Genomic DNA, 27409 nt, shown 5'->3' on the forward strand with positions numbered 1-27409 from the left:
CTGTTGTGTTTGGGCTCTCCTTCCCTTAGGTCAGTCCTCTGCAGAGCTTCTCCTTGCCTGCAGTGTGGAGGTGCTTGGATCTTGTCCACTGTGTGGCAGGTTTTAACTAGGTGTGTTAGGGTCTGCTTGTTAAAAGAAGATAGATCTAGAAGGAGAAGGAGAAGGAGAAGGAGAAGGAGAAGAAGAAGAAGAAGAAGAAGAAGAAGAAGAAAAGGAAGAAGCAGCAGCAGCAGCTAGATCTTATTTCCTCTAGATCTAAAGCTTTGCAGCACTCTATGATCAGTAAACTTGGTGTGTGTGAGGGGTATGTGCTTCTAGGGGAAGGTCTTCTGGAGGGGTGGGGGGCTGCTGTGCTGATTCTCAGGCTGACTTGCCCTAGTGGAGATGCACCTGTGGGGTTTGGTGTAACCCGCTCCGGCCTCCACTGGGGTGTGCTGTGCTCCTCACCAAAGTTAGTTAGTGCCCATGGGAGATGAAGGAGAAATGGTGTTGCTGGCTCTCTCATCCCCAGAGCAGAGCATTCATGCCCATCATTCTTCAAGAAGTTCTCAGAGAAGAGCAATCAATCACCCTCTTGTGTTCCCGGCTCCTGTCAGATTTCTGCATTCACTCTGTCTGTATCTAAGCTGTCTGCCTGCCAGGTGGCATAGTACTCCTGTGTTTTCTTAGGCATGTGGCCGGATTTTAAAAATCCCAACTTTTGGGACCCAGGTGCCAAGGACCTGTGCTTATCCTCTGGGGTTGAGTCTCAGTGGGCTGTGGCCAGTATTGATTTGTCCCAGAAAAGTAGTCCTATGACTACACAGCAGTTCAGAGTCTATGTTAAAGCACAGCCACAAGCCTGCACCAAGGCTTGTTGCTGTCAACTGGTGTCTTTGTCCCTATGGTAGGGCATGGGCAGCGTGCTGGTGCTACCAGTTCCTCTGTCTCCAAAGAGACCATGCCACCCCTCTCAAATCCACTCCAAGAAAGGGAACTGTTTCTCCCTGTGTGATCCAGGGGATCCTCAGACTATGCTGTCTGATTCCAGGTCTCTGCCCTCCGTCCCCACTGGAGTACCACCAAACTCACAGGTGTGACCCCAATGATGGTGTGGACTTCTTAAACTTCACACTTTGAGCTCTATGATTTATAAAAACTTATGGTAGTCAACCCCTCTCCTTTTCCCAGTCAATTCTCTTTCAGAGAAGAGTTTTTCTTGTGCAATCCTCTACCTGCTGCATTCTCTCCGCCACCCCCAACCTCTGCAATCAGGGTTTCCTCCCCTTCACACCACCTACAGTTCTTTTCTCCCCCAAACCAACTCTCTGCAGCCCCTACTGTCCACAAGGCGGTTGTTTTTCTACTTGTAGATGTGCAGTTTTGTTCTCTCAGTCCCCGGATTGATTTCTTGGGTGTTCAGAATGATTTGATATTTATTTAGCTGTGTTTAAAGAACAAGGTAAGCCCACAGTCCCCTTACATCTCCATCATCTTTACACCTCCCTCTATATACTTTCTTCTTCTTTTTTTTTTTTAAAGATTTTATTTATTTATCTGACAGAGAGAAATCACAAGTAGGCAGAGAGGCAGGCAGAGAGAGAGGAGGAAGCAGGCTCCCCGCTGAGCAGAGAGCCCGATGCGGGGCTCGATCCCAGGACCCTGAGATCATGACCTGAGCCGAAGGCAGCGGCTTAACCCACTGAGCCACCCAGGCGCCCCTATATACTTTCTTCTTAAGACTATTTTGGCAATATCCTAAAGTACAGGATGTACAGTATTCTCAATATTATTTGTTTCCAAATAGTCCATAATTTAACTGTTTGTTTTTATTCTGTAATCTGAATTTTTAGAAGGGTAGTTTCAAATTTCCTAGTTGATATATTATTTGCCCTTTATTTTTTTAAGATTTTATTTATTTATTTGACAGAGAGACAGAGAGACAGTGAGAGAGGGAATACAAGCAGGGAGAGTGAGAGAGGAAGAAGCAGGCTTCCTGGTGAGCAGGGAGCCCATCACAGGGCTTGATCCCAGGACCCTGGGATTATGACCTGAGCTGAAGGCAAATGCTTAATGACTGAGCCACCCAGGCGCCCCTTGTTTTTCCTTTAGATTATTTTATCTTACTTTATTGCATTCATGTTAAGAAACATACTGTGGGTGGTTTCTACTTTGAGGAATTTATTAGGATTTTTTTCATGATGTGATCAATGTGGTAAAAAAAAAATCCATGATTTTTTTTTTCCCATGGGTTTTTGGTTAACCTTTTCCTATGCTTTCATTTCAGTTACCTCATCTCCATTTACTGATCTCCAGCTCACAAAGTTTTCCCATTTAAATAGGGAGGTTTTCTACCACCTTCGATGCAAAAACCATGATAATATTTAGGAATCTATCTACCAGATTGTGGTAAAGCTAGTGACTCCTTTTCACTTTCTGCTTTTCATTCCTCAAGAAATCTGCTTCACCTTTGCTAACCCCCCACCACACCAGGTGTGACAATTAAATTCCAGGGCTATGGTTCTGGTATGTAGATGATGCAGAGTTCTACATCATACTGCACTGGGCTTGTGGTTGTTTCTAGTGCCCTTAACTCAAATGAATACATAAAAATCTATGAGCTCATCAAATGTAAGACAGAGTGAACAAGAGAATAACTAAATATTTATTGAGCACCACTGAAAATAGTACAGCAGTTAATTATTTTACTCTATTTTATTTTATTTATTTATTTGGGAGACAGAGAGAGAGAGAGAGAGAACGAGAACAAGCAGGGGGAGGGGCAGGCAGAGAGAGAGATTCAGGCCTCCATTCCAGGCCCCTGGAATTATGACCTGAGCTAAAGGCAGACACCTTACCAACTGATCCAAGCAGGTACCCCACACCAGCTAATTATTGAACACACACATGTGCGCATACACACACACACACACACACACACACACACACAATTCACACACACAATTCATTCTATGCAATTTTTGGTCTGTCAAAGCTAAAGATGTAGTATTGCTCTATCAAGAATATAATATCATTGCATAAACAGGTATCAGATAAGGAGAAGAGATTACTCTGCATTGGCAAGAACAGAAAAATCTCTGAAGCAAAAGCATCAAAAGCATATTACACATCAATACTGCAATGTACTAAAACCAAATCCTTTGAATTACTCACACTGACAGGTTATCCTAAGAAGATAATTTGAATAATAATCCTTCCTTATAAGTCCCCCAAATAAAGCTTATATTCAGCTTCTTGACTCTGTAATCCTTATATTCTACTGATTTTCAGCAATTAAAAGCTCTTAAATAAGCAACTGAATTTGTGTATAAAAGACCCCCATGGTATTTTTGATATAATATCTTCCTTTGTCCTCCCTCTATGAAACCTTTATCCTCTAGGTGAACAGAAAAGCCAAATTCTTATTTATTTTTTCCTTTATTTTCCATCTATTTTCTGTCTTTATGGTTATGCCTATTCTGGTTATGCCTATTATTTCACTAAAATGAAATTATAGAGTAATTCACCACTTGTATCAGATTTCTTTCATTTAGGATAATATTTTTAAGGTTCATCTGTGATGTAGCATGTATCAGTATTTGATTCATTTTTATGGCTAAATAACATTCATTGAATGGATATACCACATTTTGTTTATGTATTCACCAGTGAAAGGAGTTTTGTTCTTTTCCTACTTTTTGGCTACCATGAATAATTCTGTGAATACTTATGTACAAGTTTTTGTGTGAACATGTTTTCTCTTGGGTATATACCTAGGAGTTAATTATTGGGAAATTGTGAGGAACTGTCCATCTCTTTTCCAAAACAGCTGTATTACTTTACATTCTAATCAGCAATATAGGGTCCTAATTTTTTCACATCTTTGCCAAAAAACTTGTTACTGCCTTTCTGTTTGATTTTTGGGTATAAAGTGGTAACTCATGTGACTTTGATTTGCATTTCCCCAGTGACTAATGAAGTTGAGAATCTTCACATGTGCTTATTGGTCATGTCTGCAACTTCTGTGGAGAAATTTGTATTCAAATCCTTTGCTCATTTTTTTTTTTCAAATTCTTCATCCTTTTTAAAAATTTGGTCTCTTCATTACTTTTTAAGCCTTTGAACTTCAGTGGAAATTCATACCATGTATATACTGATGAGAGATTTTCAAATTCAAGTTATGAATTTTTTAAAAAGCCACACAAAAAAATCATTAAACATTTTTTCTTTTGATTGATATGTAATAATGATAATGTTCTAAACTGATTATCACCCACATCATATTTTTTTAACGATTTTATTCATTTGACAGAGAGAGTGAGAGAACATAAGCAGGGGAACAGCAGAGGGAGAGGGAGAAGCAGGCTCCCTGCCAAGCAGGAAGCCCTATGCAGAGCTCGATCCCAGGACCCTAGGATCACGACCTGAGCTGAAGGCAGACACTTAACCATCTGAGCTACCCAGGTGCTCCCATATCATATTTAAATCGAAATCTGACTTAAGCACCCATGCTTATTCATAGTCATAAAATGACCCCTAGGATCCATCTTTCAAGTTGACAGATCACTGACCACGTCATGACTTCGGGAAATATCTGACTCTGACATTTCAGTCTCAACTACCCATTACTTCTGACTGTAGTGCCAGCTGACCGTTAAAGGTAAGTTTATCAATCTTACTTTTGGGGGGGCTCCTCTATAATCCAAAACACAGATGTTGCTTAGTAAATACATATTGTCATTCTAGTATTCTTATCATTCCTTCCTAATAGAGTAACGCATAGTGATGTCTTTATCAAGCAAATAAAATTTGAACAATTTAATGAGATGGACAACTTAATGGGATTAGGAAGGACAATTTAATGGGATGACCTATTAAATGATCTTTAGGCAAGTGAAGCAACTATAAAAACATATCCTGGTTATAAGATGATTAAGGCCTGAGGATCTAATATATAACATGTGACTATAGTTGATAACACTGTATTGCATAATTTAAATTTACTGAAAGTAGAAAATAAATGTTTTTACACACAAAAAAGTAAATTTGTGAGGTGATGGAAGTTATGTAATTCAATGGAGGGAATCCTTTCACAGTATATACATGTATCACTCATCATGTTGTACACTTAAAATATTTTACAATTTTACTTGTCAATTATATCTTAATAAAGCTGAAAAAAATACCAAATGGAAAAACAGAAGAAAACATGATCTAGAAAAGAGGAGATTTTATGGCATTAAATATTTAAAGGATGGCATAAAGAAGTGAGAATAGGATTGGCTTTGCATGTGGTCAGTGGGAAAACTTAAATGACTCAGAAAAATGAGTTAACTATTAGGGCTTGAAGCTTGCGAGTCTTTGTTTAAGGGATTGTATAACTATTGTTGTAAGTGCATAAACATTTGACATTTTTAAAAATTTAATTTCAAAATGTATACAGTGGCCATCATGTAAAATAAGAGATTTGTCTAAATATTTTCTCCTTACCTATTAGTCTCAGTGAAGACACCAAATGTCTTTACAACTTATAATATTTATTTTAAAAATTAAAAATAAGTATAGGTCTTTAAATTGAAACAAAGCTATAATCATTCCTTCCACAGCAAGACAGTAAAATGTTGTGTAACTGCTCCAAGATATATTTTATATGACACAGCTTTTATTATAGTACTAATATGTAAAGCTTCTACAATTTGCACTACAATACTTGAAAATTGTTATTAAGCAAATCTTTTTTTATGGCAAATGAGAACTAAATATAAGAGGATCCTTATCCATTGATTAGCACCTGCTTCAGAAGCAGATTATTTATGGAATGAGGAAACTCCTTAAGAGTTAGTTTATTCAGAATATGCTTTATCATTGTAGCTACCAAAGAATTAAGGAAGACATGCATTTTATTCTCCTAAACAAAAGGAGAATATGTAAAAGTAGAAAAGAACTATTTTAGAGACTTTGCTAGCTCAGATTCATAACTATTCAGTAGAAGAATATCTTAGAAGAATTTTTAACTTATAAGTTCTAAATCTCACCACATAAAACAATAATTACAAACATAAATCTCAACAGAAAGAGACAAAGTCAGGGAAGGGGCACAGAGAAGGTTTTCAGGCTTACGGTATTTCTTGAATTCTTCAGTGGTATGATTGGGGTATTAGAATTCTCCAGAGAAAAACAGCCAATAGGATGAGATTGGCTCTCACAATTATGGAAGCTAACAAGTCCCAAGATCAGCAGTCAGCAAACCCTAGAGCCAATGAAACAGTCCCAATCCCAATCCCAGTCCGAAGGCAGGAAAAGAGCAATGTTCTAGCTCAGGGACAGTCAAGCGGATTTTGTTCCCTTGCTCTGCCTTTTTGCTGGTCAGGACTACAAGAGATTGGGTGAGGAGGCCCACCCACACTGGGGAGGGCTCTCTACTTCACTCATTCTATTGATTCAAATGTTAATCTTATCCAGAAATATCCTCAAAGGCATAACCAGAATGTTTAGCCAAAAATTTGGGCACCCATGGCCCAGTCAAACTAACAGAAAATTAACCATCACAGTTGACCATACTGGTATTCATTGGTATTCACAATTATCTCCTTAAATTATACATACATGTGTGTACTCTTTTATATGTAGAGTAAGAAAAGCTGTACTCAAAAATATTGCTGACAAGTGGCATTAAAACTTGTGTTGCCAAATGCAGTAAAAAAAAAAAAAAAAACCACAAACAAAAAAACCCAAAACAAACCCAAAACAAAAAAAGCCCTAAAGTTGTGTTTTGAATAAATAAATGGAGAAGAGACAAATTCTCCTTCGCAAAGAATTAAACTTAATATATATAGGTAGTTCCCTTTCCAGAGGTGAAACTTATCCTCACCTCTTCCCTTGAAGGCTAAACTTAGTGACAGAGTAGGGGAAGAATGACAGTAAGATTACAGTGGAGAAACCTGGCCAATACCACCCTAACCCAGTGATGGAAGACTCACATTATCAGTGAGGTTGTGTGGACACCTGAGAAGTATATAGCACTTCCCTGGTACTTTATACAAAACATCTATAACCCAGTTTATTCATGAGAAATCCATCAGGTAAACCCAAATAGGAGACATGCTACAGACTATCTGGTCTGTCTCCCTCAATACTGTCAAAGTCAAGAGAAAAACAAGGAAAGTCTGAGAAATTGTCACTGACCAGTGGACACTGGAAAAACATAACTAAATGCAATGATGTACTATGACTGGGTCCTGGATCAGAAATAGGACTTTATGGGGGTGAGGGGACCACAAAACTGTTAAGTTCAAATCATGGACCAATGTTGATTTCTTAGTTTTCACAAATGTACCATGACGGTGTAAGATGATATGACATTAGAGGAAAGCAAATCTGAGTGAGGTGAACTCTCTGTACTATCTTTACAACTTTTCTGTAAATCTAAAACTATTCAAAAATTAAAAAGTTTGTTAAAAAGCATTTGGGTTTTGACTGTTGATTCACTTGCTAGACTGGTATCCTCTATGGAGGCTAGTCTGATTTTAAAGCTGGAAAGATGCATTTGGGCTTGTCTCACTTGTTCTGCATGTTAAGTACTCCAGGAGACCAAAAATAGATTTCAATCATTACAGATAGCAAACCAAGACCTATGCTCAGCATTAAATGTTTTTAAAAGCATAAAACCAGCAAGAGTAGAGATTTACACAGGAGATAATCCTGAAATTGCTATTAAGCTTGAAGGACAAGATGAATCTATTTGGCTCAATATATAAACATTACACATTTTTTCTACATGGAAAAGGTAGTATAATAAGACTATAGATTAAACATATTTTTTATTAAAATTTTACAACATTTTTTACAAAAAAAAAAAGTATGATAACCATTAGAATAACATATCATAAGGAATAATGTCTCTTTTAGCTTGGAAATTTTCAAATATTTTAACTCCCTAAAATCAAACTTAAATTTTTCCTTTCACGTTGAGAACCATATGCAAAGTCTTAAATTAGAAAGTAAAGTATATCAATCATGAACAAGTATTTCTGGACTGTCTACTATGTATCTAGCACTGAGCTAATTGTTACAAGGTTATAATAACCTACTGTTCTGTCCTTCAGGATTATTAATCTTGTTGAATATGTGAGATAAATGCAAATCAAGTACATCCATTTCAGCAAACTTGTGTCTTGCTTTGTCATTGCTCTTCATGACCTGATTCCATAGGAAGTAATTTTTTATAGGTCAATTCTCACAAATACAAATGACCTTAAGTGCTCAAAATTCACATGGTGTAAGATCTCATGTGGAAGAAATATTATCACCAAATGAATTCAACTTAGACCTTTAAACCTATATGAATATCAAAGTGTAAAGGTTGGAGCAAACCAATTTCAAACTTTAGTTTCAGAAGGGTTATGTCTAATCACTGAAAAAAGGTGTCTCCAGATGGTTTGCCCCATACCAAATCTTCATGGTTTCCTAATATCTATCATCCCTAGACAAACGTTGCTTGTGGATAACATAGTGAAGCAAGGGGTAGTTTTTGCTTTGCTTTTTTGTTTTTGTTTTTCAACATCAAGGGATTACTGTGCGGGGAGAAAAATCTTTTTTCTCTTGATTTTTTTTTTTTTTTAATAGAGGATCAACGGTTTGGACTCATTGAGAATTCTCTACACAGCTTTATATTACCATGCTCTCAGGATTAACAAGCTGTAATAATCAGAACCTCAAAAAACTTCTGAGGAAAATAAAAATAGAGTAAGATGAGACCCAGAGTTAGCCAAAAAAAATTGTCATTTTCTAGAAACTGAAAAGCTGAAATTGCCTCACAACATGAAAAAAAAAAATTATGAGCTCAGAGCTCGATTCAAATCTCAATTCTTGTATTAAAATACATGTAGGAAAAGAAATATTTGGTATATTTATTTATGTGGCAACTTCACTTGAAGCCTGAAGTCAACATTGGTAACAGGCTATAGCTGTCTTAAAAATAACTAAGAAAAGTGGAGGTACAAATCCATTCTGGTGTAGTACTGCTCTTTTCAAATACATCTTTCTATTTTATTCCTCCATACTGCATAATGAATAGTGCTATTGCTGTTGAAGACTTAAAACAGCTGCATTTCTAATTTTGGCAGATTATGAGGGATTTTTACATGGGTTGCATGTTAAAAGCAAAGAAACGACACGCCACCCGGCAGAATGAAAGTGCTGGGCAGATGGCGGCACAGTGGAGCTATTGAATAGAAGTGCTACGAGTCACCACCCATCATGGGACATCCAAAAGGGGCATGTGGCCGCTTTTCAAGTGAAGCCCAATCCTTTACCTCAAACAAAAATAATCCATGTCCATGAGGTCTCCAGAGGGCCATGCAGTTGCCATTCTCCAATTGGCCTTTGTTAACAGAGGTAGCCTTCCATGCCTTCCTTTCGCTGATTTTGATGGTATATACAATTCTGACTTTCCTTCCTTCCTTTCCTCCTCCAAACTCTCCTGTCACGTGGTGTGTGTGTGTGTGTGTGTGTGTGTGTGTTGGAGAGAGAAGGAGAGGAAAAGAGAGAGATATATAGGGAAACAATGTGTATGTCATAATTCTTCCCATTACTAAGGGAATTATCCCTGCAGAAGACAAGAAAGCATTCCAATGTCTTCACAGTGAAAAAGGAAAAAGATATAAGATCATAAATAGTCTTGGGGCGCCTGGGTGGCTCAGTGGGTTAAGCCGCTGCCTTCGGCTCAGGTCATGATCCCAGGTCCTGGGTTCGAGCCCCACATCGGGCTTTCTGCTCAGCAGGGAGCCTGCTTCCTCCTCTCTCTCTGCCTGCCTCTCTGCTTACTTGTGATTTCTCTCTGTCAAATAAATAAATAAAATCTTTAAAAAAAAAAAAGATCATAAATAGTCTTGATCAGTCTCAATTTTTACTGACCAATCTTGACCAAAACATTTTAAAAACTGCATTCAGAATGCTGCTATGTCAATTTCCCCAAAACCTAGAGAGGTGATTTTCCTGAGAATAAACAGATGGGCACTATACCAACAAAAGGTTTGGCCTTCAAAACCAGGCTTTCCTTGAATTCAAAGCAGCTTATGAAGTATGAGGATAAAGTGATATGACTGCTTCTTAATAAATATTCTAGAATTTACATTAATTAAATGGTATCTTTTCTGGGCACCTGGGTAGCTCAGTTGGTTAGGCATCTGCCTTCAGCTCAGGTCATGATCCCAGGGTCCTGGGATCAAGTCCTACGTCCAGCTCACTGCTTATCAGGGAATTTGCTTCTCCTTCTCCCTCTGCTGCTGATCACTGCTTGTGCTCTCTCTCCCTCTCTCAAAGAAAAAAAGGAAAAAGAATGTTGTCTTTTTAAACTCAGACAACGTCCACTGTCAATTAATGACATTTTTATTATATTTTTTTATGTTTTTGTAAGCCAGCAAAAATTTATGTTGGAAAAAAGGTGAGGTAAAACAAAGAAATAAAGCCATTCATCAATTGTACAATTAGTCTATGTATTACACCATGATGCTGTGCTCTTCTTCCTGACCTTTTTTTTCTCCTAACAACACTTCCCATTTCCTTCATTTTTATTATGATTTTACAAGATCCTTATGTCCTAAGGAGTGTGTTAGATACTATACATTATTATCATGTGCTTCCTCAGTTTGAAGGTGAGGAAACTGACACCCAGAGCCTAACTAGCCTTCCCAGTGCCACAGAGCTAATAAATGCAGTGCTGGGAACTGAACTCAGGGAGTTCATTTCCAGAGCCTATGCTTTTAAGCACTAAGGTATTTTGTGTAGCATGCAATGAAACAAGATAAAGAAATTAAGAAACTTGGGGAAATGGGATCTTGTGGCAAATACAAAGAATTAGTACAGTGAAAGTAACATAGCATTGACTTGTGCCATATCAAAGATGGCCCATGAATTCCAGTCTCAGAGGGTGAGGTCAAAGCAAGAAGAAAAACCAGACATCATGTAAGAGTAACATTACTCATAAAATAAAGCTGTTTAGGGGTACTAGAGTCTTAGGAATTTGTCCTATAAGGAAGTCACAGGGTAATATAGAGGACAATTTCTCCCCTGCGATTTTGGTAATAAATATACTACCAAAGCATTCAGGTGTGTTATTTCTAATATTCCTCTAAAGGTCATTCCTCTAAATGTCTAATATTCCTCTAAAATCAAAGAACATTTCAGTAGAGGTATTTCTGCAGCATGTGTGGGGGGGGTGCGTATGTGTGTGTGCAAACAATGTGTTTTAGATCTTTAGGAGTAAATTTGGTTTATCTCCCTGCTCTAACAAAAAATTTTTTTTGATAGTGAAATGTTTATATCAATATGGCATCTACTAGTTAATGTGTCTATTAAACACTTGAAATAGAGTGTGACTAAGGATCTCAGCTTTAATTTTACCTATTTTTAGTTAAATTTAGTATAGCCACTCATAGTGTAGACAGGATGGAACTAGAGAAATGGTTGGGTTGCCTATCTCTCAGCCAATTCTAATGAACAGAATTTCATGTTTTTATAACAGATGGACAAAACAAAAACTGAACAGTTTTATTCTCCAGTTTAAGCCTAGAACACAAGAATTTTGTGCTCACTCAATACTAATAATTTTTTCAAAGACTATGACAAAAACCATATTCATATCACCTCTATATAGAAGTTAGCCAAGGAAATACCTATTTACCAGATACTATGATTGCCTAAAACATTTTTAATATTAGGATCTGGTTCTGTAATCACCTATTCCGTTACCTCTGATGTGTAAAAATCTTCAATTTTGAGTTGGAGTGTAATTTCTTAAATAAGTCCCACATAATTTAGACTCAAATCTGGTAAATGAGGTAGATTAATAAGACTTTTGTGTGTGTTGTGTATTTTATACACCAATTCATGTAAAAAGGCAAAAAGAATGAACTAGTATCTTAGTATATTTTCTAGAATGATTCTGAATAGGCAAAGATCTCTGAGATCCTGTTACACATTGAGGTGCTAACATGGTAAGATTTACATACATGAGATGGTTAAATCTCCAACCTAATAAGCAAATATAAAGAATTTTTGGTTACACAGAGATCAGAAAATACAGAGAAAAGGTTCCTTTTGTGTGGTTTTCATTATTCCTGTGTTCTTTTCCTGTTTATCTGAATGAGTTATAATACTGGCTTCAATTAGAGAAGTAATAGATGAAAAGAGAAGAGAGGGAAAAACTCTGATTTCTGGCTGGATATCCACTCACCAGATGGTGAAGAATTAGGCCTTAGGCTAATTCTGTGTGAACAGAGGGGCTTGATATTTCAGTCTCTGAAAACCACGGTATGTACATGGAGAGATCTATGGAGATTTAGACTCTGGTTTTGGAGCACATGACTCAGCTTTTCCTATAGATGGTGCCAGCTGACCCTTAGGCACAGACAGCTGTTCTGTTAGGTGGATAAAAGGAATGGTGCTCCAATGGGAGGACTAGGGGTGGGGGAAGGAGAAGGAGCGGGAAAGGTCAGCCAGCATCCCAGGATATCAGTCCTTGTTCTTTCCAGACATGGAAATAGAGAAGTCAGGGCCTGAGGCCAGCTCCAGTGTCACTCCTAAGAGCTAACACAGGTATGGAGCACTGAGGTTCCAGATGAGGAAATGACACAAAACTGATGAAAGCAGGTGAGATAAGCAAGGGGGACGAGGGGAGGTGCATCCAAAAGGAGTGATTACTGAATACATTTAAGAAAAAGAGCAAGAATATTTGAAAGAAAAGAGCAATGGCTAGGAAAACTGGTTGAAGGAAGAATGAACTGAGGTAGATAACAAAGGAATTACTTTGGCATGGTGAAGAGCATAACCTAGGAGTTGCGGGAATCAGATGGGAAAACAACTGGTGTTTTATGAATTAGGTCTCATTTTACATAAGAAATGTGAAATACACAGAAATATTCTGAAAGCAGAACTGGATTTCTAAAAATAAGTAATTTCTAAAAAATAATAAGTTTTTGACAACATGTAGAAGATCGCAAGAATCTGGAAAAGGATTAGTCAAGTGATAATAATATTGATATTACTAATAGATTAGGCCAAGGAGAGCCAATAGTAAGCAATGAAATTCAATTCCTACGGAACAGCAGTAACTTTTGGAGTACCAATTTAATAATGTGCTTATTAGTTTGTTCATTTTGTTATTTTAAGTATCCATTCATTCACTAAACAAACAGACGTTGATTGCATGTGACATGCCAGGTCCTGAGGATTCAATATAAAAATAAATGGTTCTTGTGGTACACAAACAATGAATTTTGGAACATTGAAAAAAAATTAAATTAAATTAAAAAACAAATCTGTAGTCCATTGGGGTGGCAGTGGAACAAGAAGGCAGAGTACCTCACTAGGCATCTTGTGAAATGCTTTATATTTACCCTCATGAAATCTGCAGCCCAACATCAGAGTAAAGACACTACTATTGCTATAAGGACTCAGGGAAAGGAGGTGACTAGCCCATCATTACGAAAGACATAAATGGCAGATCTAGGACTTATTCCAGTCTTTGACTAGAAGTCCACTAGTTATCAAACTGAATTTATATGGATATATGCCATAAAATAATTGTGATGTGTATTTCTAAGTTAGTATATGTAAAGCACTTAAAACAGTGCCTAACACATAATGAATGCTATACATCCTTGTATCATCATGTTGTTTCTCTTAAAGAACAACATGGGGGGGAATATTATTTATTCAAAATTAAACAAGAGAAATTGAACATAGCAGGATGCAAAATGTGTATACAGTTTTCAAATGAAATAAGATTCTTCAAAGAACTTTTCCCTTTAGGGTTTGTCTTATGCCCCATGTTACCTGGGGAGAATGTTTTCACTCTGCCTTGACAATTAGGGTTATTTGAGTGTAAAAAGACAGAGAAGCAATGCACTATTGTGCCACATCTCCCTAGAGACTCCACTACACAAAAAGACAAATAATAGAGAAAACTATCAAATTAAGGAAGGAGTCCTTTGAGCCACCACATCCTGGTTGAGGTCACAAGTTGGGAAAGGTGGAAAGTCTATGGAAACATTCCAATAGCCTCTTCTTTGTATTCACTTTTCCATGAAAACAAGTAAAGGTAGTGCAAAGAATCTAAAATGAGGTTTACTTGCAAGATAAAGATGGAAAGAGGATTAATATTAACAATAATAAAAAGGAAACACTGAAGACACACTTAACATAAACCATAGGTCGAAGAAAAGAGTAATGGCCTGTAATCTTACATTGCAGTTTTCCATTATTACAATACTGCCAGCACAGATAATTGCAACTTACGTTGGACAGAAATCGGCACCACCAAGCCAGGAACACTTACATGTCCAAAACAACTACAAAAAAATATAAATTGAATACTCAAGGCTAGGTCTTTTACAGCCTTAATTACTCAACCAGTATGAAGACTGGGGAGGTGCTTCCCATGATTAATTCTCCCTTCTTAAAAACAAACAAACAAAACTATGTCTATCTAATGTATTCCTGGGGAAATAATAATACAGTTATCTAATGTATCATTCTCATGGTTTTCCTCCTCCACTCAAATTTCAGAGGAGTAGAGAACACTGCTAAGCAATGTCCTACATCTGAGAAAAATGGATATAACTGGGACAGTACCTTATAAATCAATAATTTGCATTTTCTATAAAAATAAAAGGACCTTGCTAGATATTTGCTTTGTTTTGTTTTATCTTGCTTTTGGCTCGTGGTTTAGGTACAGAATCCTACTAATAGCAAAACATGGTCATAAGGATTCCTTAAATACAGTGATGCTAAGACACTATTTCAATTTCGATCAGAGTTGTAAAATTATATGATGGGATCCTGTTTAAGCAGGGGCATGGTTACTTTTTTTCTTATTTTGTATTGTCACTGTATGAAGAAGAGCCTCTGGGTTTTCTTAACCTGATCACAGTTTATATATTTATTAAATATTTATTCTTCTTAATAAAGAAGAGGGAATAAGGGTTCTATGATAAAAATGTCAGTGGAACCCGTAGCTCATTACTGGTTTTGTTGTTACAAAAACCATCAATATTTTGCTGACATATCAATGGACCATAGTAGGAATTCTTTGAAGAGATTCTCAAGAAATCCCATTTTTACTGGTCCAAGTTCAGAAGTTGAGGTAATGTTAATAGCGACTAAACACTTAGATTCAAGCTCTGGTACTACCTCTACTACTCCCTGCAGGATGTGGGCAAGTTAAAATGTATATTTTATAGCTTTAAGGTATCTGATTTCAACTACCTCCCAGAGTCTTTGCGAAGAAAACCTTACTTATGTAAACTGATTGAAAAGCTTGTACTATAATGTAAACAGTACTATAATGTAAACAAAGCTCTCTTTCTTCTTATCTCCTGTTTTTCCATGGTTCAAATATTCCCCTCTGTGAGAGAAAAGTGGCCGCTGTGTAGACAGAACAGATACACCCTCTCAGACCATTGATTCATGGGCTTGACCCAGAGAGGGTAGTATCGCCAGTGTAGATTGCTGAGGCCAAGACTCACCATATACTTGGAGGGGGAAAAAAATGTGTCTGTGTTAAAGTGAATTTGGGAAGTGAACTTAAAGACTCCTGCTTCATATTAGCATGCACCAAAGTTCTGAAGAGTCCTGCAATACATAACTCTTTTAACATTGTTTGACACAACACTTCTCAAAGTCATCAGACCAGGACTTCCTAACAACCATGAACATTGAGGAGAAAGGCTGCTTAGAGTGTGAAGAGGAGAAGCAACCGGAATAGCTAAAATTTATTGTGTAGTTGCCTGTGTGTAGAAATCTCTGAAGTGCTTTACACGCATTAACTTACTTTTAATGTTTGTAGTAATCTTACAATGGAAGGGCCAGTGTTGTCTCCGTTTCACAGGTGAGGAAACTAGGGCACATAATGACTAAATGTCTTTGCAAAGATGTGAATAGTGAGGAATAGAAAAAGGATATGAAGCCAGATGATCTGGCCCTGGAAACCGTTTAATTGTTAATGCACAGCACTTAACCTGCAGATTGAGGAAAATATGGAACTCGTGCACTATTAGCCCTTTTCAACACTTTCATCCAGTTCTAAGGTTCTTTTTTGACTGAAAAACAAACAAAAACCCCTGAATCTCGGAGACTATACAACTTGTTCAAAGGAAATCAATGATATTATATGCCCAAGAAATTAGTTTTCTAGCATCTTGGAACAGGAGCCAAACCACTCAACAAACATATCAAACAACATGTGAGAGCAAGACTTGGTGTGAGGAAAAGAGTATGTGATCACTCTTAGGTGGCTATAGCTCTCCTTGGAGTCCTCTTCATATTCTCATTTTCCTTCATCAGTTATATCCAAATGGGTATACATCTCTTCACTTCTACTGCTAAAATACTTCTTAACCTCTCTCTAGTTCCAGCTTTTGAATCACTGCCTGAACATAGGCCCACAGCCCCCTCTGCCTGGACTATAGCACTAGCTTTCTCATGAGGCTCTCATCTCTAGATGGTGTGGAATAACTAACCAGCCACATGTGGTAACAATACTTTGCAAAAGTTCTAAGTAATACTGCATAATCTATTGTAAAAAATTGGTGAAAAATATCTGGAAAAAAATGGATTTTTACCATCAATGAAAGAAGAAAAATTCAACATTTAGCTCTAAGACTTTAAAATTGTAATTTTACTACAGAAATTCTTATAGTCTTTGTCTATTTTTCATTTAACCATCTATATAGATACACACACACACACACACACATACACACAATTATTAGAGATCAAATCCCCAAAAAAACAAAAAAACAAAGAGTTGAGTCATGGGAATGCAGTTCTGTTATTAATTTGCTTTGCTTCGGCTGAATTATTAGGCTTTGATGGAGACCCATCATGAAGAAGGCTTCAGATAAATTCCATGAACTTTATTTTATAATCTAGTACTATACACTTGAACTTGACTTTGGCCCTAGTAAGAGAAATTTCCACTTGCAGTGTTTTCCTACTCAATAACAATAGTAACAATGCTAATCCTTTGCTTAACAGACAAAGAAAATTTGCCAGTGGTGGGAGTGTGCATGGTGGGGAACTTCCATGGAGTTCTTTTTTTTTTCTCCAGAACCCAACCCATCCACCCATGAGCAATGTTTTCCTGGCTTACTGGGTCTAAATACACTAGCTCACACAAGCCCTGTTTTTCAAAAAGAAAAGGAGAGAGAAAATCAGCAAATTAGCCAGGAGCAGCCTGGTTAGTACTAACAGATGATGAAAGGTCTCAGCATAAAATGACATAAGCAAGAGAAAATTCTTGATGTTGCCTGAAGAGACAAGAGTATTTCACCTTCCTTAAAATTAATTTTTTCCATATTTTCTCATATTCTACTGTATTCCTATGTCAGAACATGTTGCTATTAGAAGAACAGTGGTTAAACATTAAAAGAACCAGATTATGTTCATCCTGAACTACAGATTAAAATTTATTTTTTTCATGGGGAAAAACAGAAAATTTGGATAAATGAATTTTAACAATAAAATTATAGTCATTAAGACGAAAATCTCCATCGCATTATGTTCTGAAACAGGTTGAAAGGCAACAGAGAGGATACCCAGTGTTTTGTTCCCCTGTCTCCTACAGCCATAGCATGTTGAATGAGGTTGATCCTTAATCACACCTTCAGGAAACACATATTTCTCAAGTACAGCACTTCATATTCTTCCAGGACTAGGTCAGGAATTTGTAAGTGATATGAGCTCCCTTGCATCCATGCTTGAAGTGCCTTCATTAGCAATCATTTGTCCTGCCTCCAATTATAATGCAATGCAACCCTGCCCACATTATAGGCACTAATTTCTTGTAAGGGCTGAGTCAGAGCACAGCAAGGAGACGTGAATTTTCTATTTCTTACTATTGAGGACATCCTTAGAAATAATAGTTTTACAACAAATCAGTATTTTCTTCAAAATTTTATAAATGTGATAACTTCTAATGTGAAAGCCACTCAAACATATTTATTGAGAATCTCATCTATGGTAACAAAAGAATGTGGGGGCAGGGGGAAGAAGAGATTGCTGAACAGTAGTTAAGGCTGGTAAAGACGAGTCTGCATTGAGACACAGAGGCAGGGGACTGTGTCTAGAAGCCACGTGTAGCTCAGGACCAGTAATGGCAAAAATGGATGGTAAAGTCATTCAGATTACAGACCTATGTAACAGGCCCCGTGAGGGTATAAGGGAACACGAGATAGTTGAGACTGCATCCAAGTGACATAAGACATGCCCATGGTGGCCCATATGCTGGGAGGAGAGAAAAAGAAATGGTAAAAATACAGTCCGAAGATGGTAGGGGGGGTAAGGGACTGAAAACTATAGTCAAACAACAGGGCCCGGGATGTCATTTGGTAGCAGCAAGCAAGATGGAGGAGGAGTGCCCAAGCGAGGACCTCGGAACTGGACCAGGCCTTTGTGGTGAGCTCAGGCACAGGCAACTTATGACAAGCAGAAAGGAAAGGGGTGTGGGGAAAACAGAGTTATAATGAGGGGAGGGGTGGTTAAGGAAAAACCATTTTTAACGTTTACTGAGAAAATCACAATGTGAAGCATAACAGTGGGAGAGGAGAGACGAGAATCCAGCCGCCAAAGAAGCTAACGGGGAAATGCAGGAGATCATCAATTAAATATAATTGAATGTGTGTATATATAAAAAACACATATACTACACATATTATATATAATTAATTATAAATACATATATTTAATTAAACATATATGCTTGTATATTTAAGGGTTAAATGATACTGAGGAAGTGAGACTACATGGGCTGAAAAAGTTGAAAGCCTCCAGGGTTCAAATCTGAAACTAGTCTGTTACAGAATGGCTCATTTTAAATACCGACAAGATGGCTGATAAGAGTAGAAGAGGGCTTCCTGAGCCTGGCATTGGGACAATAGGTAAGCAAAAAAGGCTACCTTTAAGAGCCCTCTCAGCAACTGTGGCCAGGGAAACAGGAGAGGCGGAGCATGAACAGAAAGGGTGGCTGGCAAAAGAAGTGGAGTATAAGCACAATGAGGGTCTTGGTTTGCAGAGATGGCGAGGAGAAGCATCGTGCTGTTCGCTGGGCGGTGGGGCAATGCAGAGGGCCGTGTCAGGTCAGTGTGCTGAAGAGCAGGTCCCACTCACTGAGGTAACATACAAACAGACAACCCTCCTCCCTCTCCCATAAGCACAAGCACACCCACACACAGCTTGCATTCAATCTGTCTGGTATCACTATAAAATGCTTGACAACAAAACTAAAATGGCAAGAAAAATAAATCAAATTTTGAAATGCAATTAAAAAATTCTCATATATTTCTGGACATTGCCAGGGGAAAAAAAAAAGATTCACAAAACATATTACATTATTTGCAAAGCAGTCTGGCTATGAGTTTAATATGAATTATAGAGAGAATGGATCCAGGGCATGATTTCTCTGAATAATTTATTTCAGGCAGCCCCTCCAATTCAGAAATAGAAAACTTAGGGGCGCCTGGGTGGCTCAGTGGGTTAAGCCACTGCCTTCGGCTCAGGTCATGATCTCAGGGTCCTGGGATCGAGTCCCGCATCAGGCTCTCTGCTCAGCAGGGAGCCTGCTTCCCTCTCTCTCTCTGCCTGCCTCTCTGCCTACTTGTGATCTCTGTCTGTCAAATAAATAAATAAAATCTTTAAAAAAAAAATTAAAAAAAAAAAAGAAATAGAAAACTTAAAAAACAACATGTCTAAGGCACTAGTTTTTTGAGGCCAGGTGCGCTAGTTTTGTAAAAGAGCCAATGAGAGGTAACAGCATACAGGTTTCTTAAAAAATTGAAAATACAACTACCACATGATCCAGTAAGATTCCACTACTGGGTATTTACCCAAAGAAAATGAAAACACTAAATCAAAAAGATATATGCACCTCTATGTTTATTGCAGCATTATTCACAATAGCCAAGATATGGAAGCAACTCAAGTGTCCATCAACAGAGGATGTGGTATGTGCGTACAATGGAATATTACTCAGCCATAAAAAAGAATGAAATCCTCCTTTGTAACAACATAGACATATAGAGGGTATAATGATAAGTCAAACAAGTCAGTCACAGGGAGACAAATACCATATGATTTCACTCATGCAGAATTTAAGAAACAGAACCAATGAACAAAGGAAAAAAGAAACAAACAAAAAACCAGACTCTTAACTTCAGAGGACAAACTGATGTTTGCTGGAGGGGAGGTGAATGGGAATTATGGGTAAAACAGATGAAGAGGATAAAGAGTACACTCATAACAAGCATGGAATAATGTAAAGAATTGCTGAATCACTATATTGTACACCTGAAACTAATATAACACTCTATGTTAATTATACTTGAATAAAAGATATATATGAAAAAATAATAAAGTGGTTGGTATTGTCTACAACAAAACACATGAAAGCTTTTGCTTTTTTGATTTAGCAAGTGGCAACCCTACAAACAAGAACTTTATAACTTCTATCTAGCAAAACAAGTTGTTTTACAGGATCTAGCTATACAGTGAAAATGGGGCAATCCCAGGACCTCCCACAGTGATAGGTGATCAACAAAGACAAAGACAAACTGGAGTGAATCAAAGCAAACTCCAACTGAATTATAAACAGGGCAACCAAGGTCTGGGCTCTGAACAAGTTGAGGAACTTGAGGAAGTGAAATCTAAAATCACTAAAGCTAGTGGATTTCCTTTAGTCAAAGAGATAACATGCAAAGATGGCAAGAGGGGAGAAAGAAGCAATACAATCGGAGTTTCTCAATAATTCCTCAGTTTGCACAAAAATCAACATTAAAAATCTGGATCTCTTTGTATTAGTATTGCACTGATCACTGTTGTAAGGATCCCCACTACAGCTGTTCTCTGGCACTTTTTTTTTTTTTTAAGTTAAATACGCCTATTTTTTTTTCTGCATTGATACGCACAGTCTGATTAGTAAATTCTAAAACCTAAATAAGAAATATAAATCTGGGCAGAGGGAAACACAGCTGCTCCTCAGATCTGGCTGGTATCACATGACATGGCTTGACCTGCTATAACTCCTGAACTCAGGTTTCCAAGTTGGTCCTGGCTTAGAGTGAGTAGACATCTGACTTAACTAAAGCTACGGATTCCTAGCCCTGTTGCTATCTCTTGGCTTCCAGACCCTCCATGCATTTGGGGCCCTAACATCTGTCTTTCACCAATGGGTAGGGTTTTTTTTTTTGCTTTTGCTGCTGCCCAAACGATTCAAGATGATGAATGGAAAGTATGCTTGTGTGTTGCTAGGAGGTCGGGGAGATGGTAAAGTTGAGGAAAGTGACTGGGACAGTACTGAGGGCAGAATCAGCCAACTCAAGACAAACTGTTTGCTTTTTCCAAAAAATAATTTGAAAGTTCCTATAGACAGAGTACTAACATTTTCTTTTAGGGCAGAGTTTGATGTAGGTTTTCTATGTTGCCTTAAAAATTATGCCGAAGAGTTCTCCAAATACAAACTATTAATCTATGGATAGAGAAATAAGTGTACTACCTGACAGGACAACTTCAATAAGATCACCTTCCTGGATATCACTAGCCGTTTTCACCAGCTGAAGGATGTTTTCGGAGGTAGGGTCATGGCGAAAAAGCAGGATCTTATCATACATTCCATAGAAACCACACTCAGGGAACTGTAAATACAAATACCACAATAGGTTATGTGTCAAAATCTTCCTAAATTTAGAATAGAAACCAAAAAAAAAAAAAAAAAAGTGTCAGGACACAAATACAAGTTAATTGATATTTTTCTGCTACATCAAATAGTTAAGGTAAAATTGACACTCAGTAAAATTCACCCTTTTCAGTGTGTTGTTCTGCAAGTTTTGACAAATGTATAGGAGAACTACATACCATATATGTGGTATACACAAAACAGTCAAGATACAGAACAGTTTCCATTACCCCCTAAAATTTCTCCATGCCCATTTTATTGTAAACTTCTCCCCTGACGCCCAGCCCCTAGAAAACACTTATCTTTCTGCGTCCATAATTTGGTCTTCTCAAGAAGGTCATATGAATGGTATTGTACCATTTACATTGTATAATTTAAAATCTGACGTTTTTCTTTTTCTTTTAAGATTTCTTATTTATTTGAAAGAGAAAGCACGAGTGGGGAGGAGGGGCAGAGGGAGAAGCAGACCCCCAGGGAACAGGAAGCCGGATGCCAGGCTTGATCTCAGGACCCTGAGATCATGACCTGAGTTGAAGGCAGCCACTTAACCTAGTGAGACATTCAGGTGCCTGAATCTGATGTTTTTCACGTAGTATAATGGATTTAAGGTTGTCCATTCTGCTACATGTATCAGTAATCTTTTCATTTTCATTCCTGAGGAATGCTCCATTATATTGCATGGATATACCACAGTGCATGTATCCATTCCTCAGTTGAAGGGCACTTTATTTCCAATTTTTGACTACTACAAATAAAGCTGTTATAAATGTTTACTTAGAGGTTTTTGTGTGAACACAAGTTCTTCTTTGACTGTGGTGTATGGGAGTATCTGGGTAATTTTATAAAAAATTTCTACTAAGATTTAGCACTTAGATAGCATTACTTAGATTTCCATTTCCTCTTAAGTGAGGTTTGGTAGTTTTCTTTCAAGGAATCTATTGATTTCATCTAAATTGTTGATTTTCTGGTCAAAAGGTTTTTAAAAAAAAATTTTCTTTTATCACACTCTTAATGCTGTAGGGTCCATAGTGATGTCTCCTTATTACTTTTTCATAATTTGTGTCTTTTTTCTCTTTTTGTTTGATCAGTCTCTGACCATCAGTCTATTTATCTGTTTTTAAGTCAGTTCCATTTTGTTTTTGATTACTGTAACATATTTTGAAATGAGGAAGTATCATGCTTCTAGCTTTATTCTCTTGCTCAAAATCACCTGAGCTATTTGGAGTCTTTTGTGGTTCTTTATGAATTTTAGAATTGTTTTTTCTACTTCTATAAAAAATGCCATTGGTATTTTGATTGGCGTTTCACTGAATCTGCAGATTGCTTTGGGTAGTACAGACATTGTAACAATATTAATTCTTCCAATACATGAATGTGCAATGTCTTTCTATTTATTTGTGTTTGTTTCCTTTCTTTTAGTAATGTTTTATAGTTTTCATTGTACAAGTCTTTCATCTCATATTTTCATTAAAATACTTGAAAGTTCTTTTCTACTAAGTCCATTACCTCTACGATTCTGGTCTATTTTCATTAATTCTTTTGATTCTTATGGGTTACATTTCCTCCTCCATTTCCTGCTTTTTCATATGTATACTTTCTAAAAATTGAAGTATGGTTAATATACAATGTTTCATTAGTTTCAGGTGTACAACATAGTGGTTCAACAATTCTATTTGTTATGCTATGCTCACCAAAAGTGTAACTACCATCTGTTACCATAGAATGCTATGAAAATAACTTGACTACATTCCCTGTGTTGTACATTTCATCCCTGTGATTTATTCATCCCATAACCAGAAGCCTCTACCTCCCACTCCCCTTCACCATTTGTCCAACCCCTTACTCTCTAGAAACCACCAGTTTGTTCTCTGTATTTATGGATTTGTATCTGTTTTTTGTTTGTTTGTTTGTTTGATTGTTCATTTGTTTCTTAGATTTCACATATAAGTGAACTCATATGGTATCTTTCTCTGCCTGACTTATTTCACTAAGTATAAAAATAGAAGTGCCATATGATCCAGTAATTCCACTAGTGGGTATTTACCCAAAGAAAATAAAAACACCAATGTGAAAAGATATAGGCATGCTCCTAATTACTGCAGCATTATTTACAACAGCAAAGATATGGAAGCAACCTAAATGCCCATTGACAAATGAATGGTTAAAGAGAATATGGTTTCTATATAATGGAATGTTATTATGCATATAAAAGAATGAGATCTCGCCATTTGCAACAACACAGATGGACCTACAGGGTATCATGCTAAGAGAAATCAGCAGAGAAAGACAAATACCATGTGATTTCTTTTATACGTGGAACATACGTCTACTTTTTAAATTAGATGCCAGATTTTATGAATTAATGTGAGCAGTTGCCTTTGCTGTCTTCCCTTAGAGAATGTTATATTTTTCTTGGCAAAATATGAAGAAAATTGCAGATCAGTTTTGTCTTTTCAAGGCTTATTTTTAAGCTTTATTAGGTTAGCTTTAGAGTAGTATTTCCTCTAGAGATAGTTTAACCCTACTACTAATACATAACTCTTTGAACATCTCCATGGAATACCTCAAGTGTTCAGTGAAATTTCTCCCATTTGCCTGATAGAAACTCAACGTCTCTCAGTGCTATGTGAGCTCTGGAAAGTATTCATTTCAGAGCTTCCAGGCATCTGCTCTTTCCTCTGCCTTACTAATTTTCATCATACACATACACAGATTTGTATTCAGCCTAATACTCAAGCGGGCCTTTAAGCAGATTTCTGAAGCTCTATTTCTGTATAGGTCCCACCTTTCCAGTATTTCTTCCCTAAAAATCCTTTCAACCGGGTCACCTTGAGCTCTACTCCGTGTGTCTTCCTCACAGCCAGACAACTAGGCTCCTCTTAGGTTCTTTCTCCCCACAGTACACTTTGGATCCTGCCTCCAGGCAGAAAGCTCACATGACTGTAGTGCTCACCTTGTTTGTTTCTCTTCTCAGGGATGACAGTTCTGCACTGCCTGTTGGACAATGTCCAAAACAGGCATTCTACACATTTTGTAGTGTTTTCTATTTGTTTGGAGCAGGTGAGCATGTCTTATACCAGATACTCCTTGTAAGTAGACCTAAAAGTTTCATGTGCTTTTAAAATATAGATTGCTAATCTTTTCTATCTAACCTTTTGACTACCCAATTCTATGTAAATAGCATTTGCAAGAAAAGTCAGTTAAAGACAAATAAAATGTCCACAATTGGTTAGAGTACATTTTAAGATTATGTGGAAATAAATATACAAAATCCATTAATGAAGTAAAATTTAAAAATTTAATAATCATAAAACTCTTAAACCTCAGTTTGAGAGTTTGAATTATACTTAAAGAATCTTCCATGATTTGATCACAAATGTTCTTCAAAATACAATACATTAATTAATGCACAGATCACCTTAGCATATCCTTTCCAAAACCATGGGTAGCTGATTCTGACTCAAGATAGGGGGGAGAAAATTCAAGGGATTTAGTGTCTGAGGTGGGGTGAGTAGACAATAATAGCTGGAGAGGAAAGGAGATGAAACAGCAATTGTCTTCCCAAAGATGAGCCAAACTTTACAGTGTCTTCTAACTAATGTCTTAAGGATGTGCTATATAGAGGAAACATCAGGTGGCAATACTGAAGAGGGGCTCAGGAGGCAAGGATTCTGCCACCTCATCACAATTTCTGTCAACATGTCCACATACCTCTTGCTTTCTTCAACAAGGAATTTGTCCTTTCTTCAAGGACATTTCTAAATTCTATTTCTCTATGGTCTTAGATTGCTGACATTTGAGTATCCCAGTCTATACTGTGCCTCTTCGTAAAACCATGGGTATATGGAATGGATGATTTTGTACTCAAGTAAGGCTTGAGTGCCTCACATCCTAATTATTATATTTCTTTCCGAGGGTGACTCACAAAACACTTTTAAAAATAAGAATAGATAGAATAATACCAAGATATACAACCCATATTAAAACTATTATTTTAAAACCTGAATTTAAAAAATAAAGATAGCATTATAAATATTCATAGAAGTTATTTGTCCAAGATATAGAGCACTGAGGTGTGGATATCCTCTCTTCCACATTCCATTTTACTGGGTCATAAACAAGGCTTTTCTCTCTTCATTAACAAGCCATTCAAAATCAGGTTGTAGAGCCCTATGAAGCAGGGCATAGGGGTGAACATGAAGGCCTTGCCTCATGGGACAGTTGTCATGGCAGCAGAAGAAACTGAGGATTCAATTTTTTTTTTTTCCAAATTGTACCTTTTCTTATTGGCCAGAAAAAATATATACGCACATTTGCCTTTTACTGTTAAGAGAAAAAATATATATATTTTCTTTGATGTAACATAACATTCTGCTTGAACAGAAACTATACAATAAGACTTCCAAAAATTATATTTAAAAATGATGTCAGGAAGGTGGAAAGTATAATGAAACAATGCCTGACAACTGAGAAGAGAACATATTGGGGGAAAAATATTCATGGAACAACATTCCCTAATTTGGTCATAATCATCTGTTTTTATGTGAAGGTGTGTGAGCTTTGAAATCTGAAAACCCTCATTAAACTAAACAGGCTTTCAGAAAGGCTCAGAGGCTTGTAAACTCAGCTGGAGCTTATTACCAGATCAGTTCTGTGTTTCTCAGAGGCTTTGTGGTTGTGAGCGCAAACATCTGAGATAAGTGATTTCAAGCTCTCTCCAAGTTCGACTGTAACAAAACTGGCCACTGTGAAAATACGGCCAACAATTACGGCACTGGTCCTAAGCTCTTTAATTCTACCCTATGCTGGAAACCTCTGTGCTGCTGTGTGTATCATTTGGCATTTTTGACCACAGAGTACAATTTACTGTTACATTTCACTATAAATTCATGGCTGGCCAGACAATGTGCTCCAGAGTAGAATAAATACATGTTTTAATGAGTTGCTGAAATGTGACCTGGCCGACGGGAACTCTGAGGAACAAAGGGTGCTTTTCCACAGTTGAGGCCAATCACAAAGGGCTAGGAACAAGCAATACCAGAAACAAATTAATCCATGATTCAGTCGAGTAGAAAAAAAAAGGGAGCGAGAGAGATGGCCTGATTAGGAAATGAAAATACACTGCCAGTTTACTTTTGCTAAAAGGTGATGAAAATCCTGGGATTAAATTATTCTGCTCAATAACGGAACACATCAGGCAGGTGAATATTGCACTCTTCTCATCAAAGGCGCTTTCCAAATTATTTTCCAAGAACTCTCTCGTTGTTAACAAGTGGTGCCATGACTGGCCACCCTTAATGAGCAGAGAGATAAAAAAGGTGCTACCACTTACTAGTTGGGCCAAAATACTCCCTAAGTACTGTTCCGGGAGTACTGGGACAACAAGGATGAGAAACTATCTTAAGAGAATAGCTAAAGAGCTGGGTGAAACTGTCTCTGGTGTCCCTTGTTGGAGTTGCCCCTGAATGGCGTTAGCACTGAGCTGTGAAAAGCAGAAACGATTAGGCGGCTGATAATGGTTCTGAAAGCAGATCCTGGATCCTGCTGACGGATGTGGTGAGTGAGACCTAAGACAACAGTGGTAAATTCGTATTCTTAACTTTGCCCAGGCAACTAAGGCATCCCCTTTTTAATAACCTCACAATCTAAATAAAAAAAAAAAGTCTAATGACATTGAAAATTTAAGTATATAAGAAAGTTAAG

At 37.3% G+C, this 27409-nt stretch overlaps 1 protein-coding gene across 2 annotated transcripts in view; it reads right to left on the reverse strand.

The window, feature by feature from the left end:
• PRKD1 (protein kinase D1) overlaps nucleotides 1–27409 on the reverse strand; it is a 330955-nt gene that overhangs the window by 133141 nt on the left and 170405 nt on the right. For both annotated transcript variants that reach the window (XM_047737162.1, XM_047737160.1), the window contains exon 2: nucleotides 21527–21665. In XM_047737162.1, coding sequence (XP_047593118.1) covers nucleotides 21527–21665 — 139 coding nt within the window. The remainder of the gene's footprint in view (nucleotides 1–21526; nucleotides 21666–27409) is intronic.

The sequence above is a fragment of the Lutra lutra genome, chromosome 7 (assembly GCF_902655055.1).
Source record: "Lutra lutra chromosome 7, mLutLut1.2, whole genome shotgun sequence".
Taxonomy (NCBI): Eukaryota; Metazoa; Chordata; class Mammalia; order Carnivora; family Mustelidae; genus Lutra; species Lutra lutra.